A 6,772-nucleotide genomic window follows, 5' to 3' on the forward strand; every position below is an offset into this window, starting at 1 on the left:
CCCAGAAAATATCAGATCAGTTACTTGTATGACAATACATGTTAATGCTCCTCGTAGTTCAGATTACCTGTGCATGTTGATGTATAAATATTTAAACATTTAGAAACTTAAAAAGGCTGTTTGACCAATCACAGCTGTAATTTTAGTTGTCATTGACCAATCAGCAATCAGCCATGTGTATAGAAGGCAGTACAAAAAGAGTACCCTACTTTGATTGAATAAATTGAAGAAGCCCTGATAATTATACTTGTCATATGGCAAGATGCTACCAAAATAGGGATACAAAAAAATAAAATAATCACTGTGTAATGTATGTTTAAGGGTTGACTTAGAATATATGACTGTTTGGTTGTTCATTGAATACTAGATTTTTATATTTAGCAATAATTTCATTTTGCAATAAATAACTATATTGTAAATTGATGAGTTCACCTTTTCTATATTATTCTTGCACAATTTAGTTTAGTTCCAAAGTTTTTAGTGACCTAGTGCTTTTAGTTCTTTACTTTCCCATTCTGACAAGGTTCAGCAATAATCTTGTTAATGACTATTACAGTATGTACAACTTGTTCATCTATAATTAGGCTTTGAGAACCAGATACACAGAAATCTTCAATCAAAAATTCCATGAAATAATAAAATGTACTATAATACCGGTGTAAATATATCTATATACATATAATATCTGTTTAATTCTTTTAAAAGATCCTTTTCATTAGTAAATCGCGCCCTCACTCAACAATAATTAGAATGAGTGGCTGGTCAAAAGTTTGATGAGTTGTGTGCATCTATTGGCTAAGCTTGTTGTACATACATTCAAATCAGTATAGGAACCATTAATGCTGTAGGGTGTATTGGGAGGGGTGAGGGATTTCATGTTTGCAATGACTGGTTGTAATGTGCTATGTCGTTGTTTTCAGGATGCATCCTGATATTTGTTGCTTTCTTGGTTGTTCAATTATGGCTAAAATTGTTGTGGTGGGTGGAAGATGTGTTGATTGGTTGTTGGGTCATTGTTTAGACACCCTGCAGCTTGAAATGATATAAATATATATTACTATACACTTTTGCTTTTCAAAATTGAAAATAAACAAATGAGCAAAAAATGCATTAAGATACACCATTTCAAAAGCACTTGCTATTAAATTAAAATGTCTGCCCAAACTAAGATTGTGAGTGTAAATAATACTTGACTGTTACCATATACCATATTAATTTGTTGGACGCTATTTCATCTTAATCATATTTTACAATCATCCTTATACTTAAATCCGTTTCAAAAAAGTTGGAGGGTGTCCCCCCCCCAAATCAAGGTGAAATTTGCCTCTCAAAATGCAGGAAATAGCGTTTCAGAGGGTCTAGAATTCAAAATTGAGCAGACCTCAGCTAAGCCAATCCCCAATGCAAAATGTTGTGCCGCCGCCTCTGCATAACAATATATCGACTAGAATCGAGTGTCAGTTTCAGCGTTCAACATATCATTTATTCCCCGATATGATATTCAATGGCTAGTTCTCAGGATCTACAACAGCAATAAATAAACAGAAATCATTTTGATGCCATGTTTTTAGAAGACACCACCATATCAAATTTTTATATGACAATGGCTCAAGTGACTGTCAAATATGCCATGTCCTCAGTCCCTCTCTTCTTTCTACCTCTTTCTTTACTATTGTTACTGGTCTACCCCTTACTTGATGCAACTATATACACATTGGCGAATATATGAATTAATTAAATCTCTAATTGAGTGTTTTACATTACTATGTAACACTTCTAGGAGTTTTAGTATGCATGTGCATAGTGAAAGTAAAAATCCAATGAAATCAAGCAAAATACTGTTCAAATTATATATACATGTAGCAAATTACTTTTAAAGAATTCAGTGACAATATTATAAAATAAAATAAATTAAATAGAAATAGTATGTGTATTTTTGAATGTGGAAGACTTGGCTAGCCTATTAAAAAATATAATGATGTGAGGTATGCAGGTTTTTTACTTTTTCATTTCTATTTGTGAAAAAAAATGATGTTTTTATGACTGCAAAGAATAAAACACTCAGAGTGCAAGACTAATTGACCAACATGTCTCAGATGTCCTATCTCCTGCTCGAGTGTGAAAGTACGAGTACATGGTTTATTGTCTAACACTAAGTTTTTCAAATATAAGATTTTCTTTTATTTGGGAAGGTTCTCCTATAAAAATAGAACAGATATATATATACACATTTGTAATATAGATAATGTAGACAGAGAAACAGACAATCAAATTGGCAGATCCAATCTTAATAAAATAATAATAAAAGGTGATGTTGATAGAGGTCTCAGTAACTTTCAATAATAACACACAACAGTTGATGTACAGCTATATGTGCCATACAATGACTGGAAGCTCTATCTACATCACATTGTAATCAGATTGTAGCAGATCATGACCTGCTGTGAATGTAACCACAAACCAACACGTGTCAAACCATTAATAAACTCACTTCAACAGTGGAATGTACATTTTTAATGTGAACAAATATCAATTATTTTTTTCTCAATGCAAAATAATTTTGAGCAACTAGGAAGATGAGTGTTCTCCCAAGGAAATTGCACAGTGTGCCTCTTAATAAGACTGATTTGGTAGGAATTTAAAATGGAAACCTGAAAATCAAGTAGAGTCAGCTTGGTGACTGATGGGGAGGCCTATGTGACTGTAGGGAGCTTCTTAAAGCACAAACTAAACTACCATGCACCTGATTTTTTTTGTTCATAAACTTGTGTTCAGAAAATAGAAATTTCATTTTACCACATTACAAACTCCACAACGAACATTTTACAAATATAAATGTTTATAAATCAAAATCGACATTTCAATTCTAGAATTGCCATTGTGACTTCTTCATTAGTTCTACTGTAATTAATATTTGTCAATTCAACATGACATCCAATGAGCAAACAATGCATTTTGAATAAGTGAGCAGTCAGAGTTGCATGTCATGTGAAGGCATGCATGCATGCATTATGGGTATAGATAATGTTGAGCTCTTAAGCCAATCACTATTAAATATTTGAATTTGAATGAAAGCTCTTGGTCAATATTTAAAATTTATAAATATGACCTAACTAGGAAATATGAACTAAGGTACGGTTTTTTACATTTCACTGTACTACTACAGTAAGATGTCTACTATATCAATGATCTAGCTGTAGTGGCATTGCAAAACATTGAACAAATAATTTGTTGGTTTACCTGTACATACCTCTATGTGGTTGTAATAGAACAAACAGTTATGGTACATGTAATTTGTGACTGTATAGTATACTGTAAAATAATTTATTTTCACTTGGAATTAATTTTTGTTATTTTCACTGAAGGAGTGATTCAGTGAAAATAAAATCCAGCAAATATACCCTTTTTCCTATATTTTACATTCAACTCACCAAAAATCAGTGAGAAAATATTCCATACAAAATAACCAAAATGTTTTTATTTCACAGTATGTTAAACCATGATCTAGGATTTGCATAACTTACCTAAAAGTTAGAACTGTCAGTGGTCTGTATGACTTGTGACTATCTTTTTTGGTTATCTTCTTTCCCCAGAAATCATTATGAAAAACATCCATCCATGGCGTTTCAGGTTTTAAGTCATCGTTCGTAAGAATTGCTTCAGTATCATCAAATACAAATTCCCCTGCAATACTGTTACAATAGCAGAGAAGAGCTAACAGACCAACAACAACTGCAGCCAAACGGAATGGTAAACGTGGAATTGGTAGAGCACTATCCCACTCTGGCAACGAAGGGGGCTTGTAGGGTAAGACAACATGTGATCCATTTTTTGCTGATTTAACCTTATGTTTAAGTGAACTGTGATTTTGCATTTTTCAAAATAATTACATATGGCGTAAATAAATGAAAAAAATAGAAAAAAAAAATATTTAGTCTGCAATTTCACATTGGAAAATGAATGGTTATCTGTGCATTAGGTCATTATGACACTCACTGCAAAACACTCCAAATATATATCAAAATGCCCCCACATACTAAAATCAATTAATTAGAGCTAATTAATTAAACTATTCAAGAAATCAATGAAAATAAATAAATTTGTTTTAAGTATGATGTAACAGGTTCCGTATTTTTTACCCAGCGTTTACCTAGTTTATGTTATCAAATATGTCTATTTTTAAACACGCTTGCAAATGTACTTTAAAATTACAATTTCAAAAGTGGGATTGAAATATAACATAACATATCAAAGATATACTGAATGCCGAGAAAGTTTGTGTATTGTATATCCATCGACTGAACAGGTCAGGCTCTTCGTCAACGCCAAACTTGGGAGCTGCTAGCCAATGTTGTTGTTGGTGCTTAGTCTGAAATTGGTGTGATGACAGCTGCTACGGCAAGCACACAGTCGTGTCCGAATATCGACGATTCTTGTACAATATTATTTTTATGACAGGTAGTAAACACAGACAAACTAATGTTTTCTGGAGAAATTCCATCAAAGCAACTTCGTTTACAAACTATCTCCCAGTTCAACTATTGACAGAGCATGCGCAAATGAAAGGTCTCGCGGGACATTATCTCGAATGACCTTTGAACTTGATAATTACACGAATTTTGAACGATGTGATTTGCATTACTTGGTAACAACAACAAGTAACATTTAGGGCCGGTCATAGGTCAGGGGCGACGTCATACAAGGTGATCGTGTGTTTATTTTTGTAAATGTCAATCGCAATAATTGGTGAGTATACTGTTATCTCACGTTGTATCTGCAGTGTCAGTCTTAGAGCCCGTGGCGCGACATAGAACAAGGTGTGTCATCCCTGGGTGACATTCATTGACTGGCACTAAAGTAAAATAAAATAACTATAAATAAACTGCACCCGGGCACCGTCCCTCAACACCGGACGGTGACCCGGGCGACCGATCGATAACTCTCGACAGAACATGTCATTTTCATGTGCATCGATTTCGCTCAACTTTGTCCTTCGGCAGCTTTTTTTGAGTGATTGTTGTTGTGTGTATTCGTTTTTCCCTTATCCCCGCCCCTGGCCTAGAATGGTGTTGTGAGCGTTCGTTGAATTCTTAGACGTCAAGTCAAAAGCATAAAAACACTATTGAAGCCATTGGCTATTCCTACCCTTGTCGGTTTTGTTAACATAAATCGGGTTTTTAATTTGCTAGCTTTGACGAAATTTATATAAGAAAAAAAGCTATTAAATTGTCTTCACAATAACATAGTAACACACTAGTTCCCCTGTGATAAAATGACTGTGATTGTAATTTGTAATTGGGAGGGGGGCAGATAAATTAAAGTATGTGTAAGATTTATTTATTTCTGTTGTGTAAATTTTCCCCCTAAATTAACCAAAGTTCCAATGATCGACAACCCATTATTAATTGTTTTCTCTGTCCCTGCAAATTATATTTCCCCAGGTGGTCTAGCTGACGATTTTCTCAAAATTTGTTACCAGAACATATATGTAATCCCATGATATTTGTCCTTAGTTTAACATTAGTAGTGATTGCATCATATTTATCAATTAGATCCATAGGGAAGAATTGATTAGCATGTTTGGAATTGAATGCTTTTTATATTATAGTTATACTGCGAACTGATTAAAGTCAAAGGTTATATCATCACTAATTGACTATTATCTTCCATCTTCTCCCATGTTTACTAATTTTTTGTCAAAGCTGATATTTTTTTATTAACACCTTTATATCATATCTTTATATAATGTTCAATCTCCTGGTTTGTATGCATTATATCTTGCGATTGAGTGAAATTTCCTCCCCATTTCATATGAAAACAGGAAAACAATGTGTGGTGTATGAATTAAATAGCACTAGTGCAATTTCAACATGCAGTTATTGAAATCACCCTCAACCCCTTTCCAATCACATTTATCCCATTCTAAAGCTTTATTGCTATTTTTCATTTTTCACAGTTCATAATGTTAACCTTGTTAACCATTGTAAATTTTCACTGCCATTCTTCATTATACACAGTTTACCTTATTAAAGGGCAGTGGTCGTTGTACCACGAATGCACAAGATATGGGTCTCATATGATCAAAGATGGCGACTTTGACTGTTGCACAGACCAAGTAAAAACTGGGCCGTTACCAAGCTTTAACTAGATAACTGCCATTTTTCATTATACATAGTTAATAATAACCTTATTAATTATCCTGAATTGTAATTTTCTAATACAGTTCATAATGTTAACTTGTTAACAACTCTAAATCTTTATTGCTATTTTCATTATACATGTAGTTAATATTCAAAACCTTATTAACTATCCTGAATTTTAATTATTTTTCTAATAATTAATAATGTTAACCTTGTTAACCATCCATAGTTAATGTTAATCTTAGTACTGTAGAACACGTTGAAATAGCTACATGCTATTTTAGCGAATTTGACTCAATACATGAATTGACAAAATCCTAATTTAGCTAAAATGCCAGCAATCTCATTGTGAGAATGTACTTTATTATTCTAAATTAGCAACATCTTGAATTAGCGAAATTACAGGTTAGCTAAATTAGCTAAAATGACAAGCTAGCTAAAAAGGCGTGTTTTACGGTAATTACTCATCTTGCATCTAAATATATCAGTTAATATATATTTAATCTAAGTAATGTCTTATTACAGCACTAAGGTTATGAGTAACAGTACTGATTGCTGTTGAAGGACCATAACCAATTAAAAAAAGATGAAGTGCTTACAAATTTTGTTCCCATGGTTTCTGCTGTTGTGTT

General features: G+C 33.0%; 1 protein-coding gene across 2 annotated transcripts in view; it reads right to left on the minus strand.

Moving 5' to 3' along the window:
- Positions 1–4,533, minus strand: part of LOC100376479 (protein O-mannosyl-transferase TMTC4-like) — a 36,969-nt gene extending 32,436 nt beyond the window's left edge. For both annotated transcript variants that reach the window (XM_085498666.1, XM_085498667.1), the window contains exon 1: positions 3,525–4,533. In XM_085498666.1, coding sequence (XP_085354792.1) covers positions 3,525–3,874 — 350 coding nt within the window. In that variant the 5' untranslated portion in view covers positions 3,875–4,533. The remainder of the gene's footprint in view (positions 1–3,524) is intronic.
- Positions 4,534–6,772: the final 2,239 nt, after the last annotated feature.

The sequence above is a fragment of the Saccoglossus kowalevskii genome, chromosome 1, assembly GCF_978046115.1.
Source record: "Saccoglossus kowalevskii chromosome 1, keSacKowa6.1, whole genome shotgun sequence".
In the NCBI taxonomy this organism is placed as follows: Eukaryota; Metazoa; Hemichordata; class Enteropneusta; family Harrimaniidae; genus Saccoglossus; species Saccoglossus kowalevskii.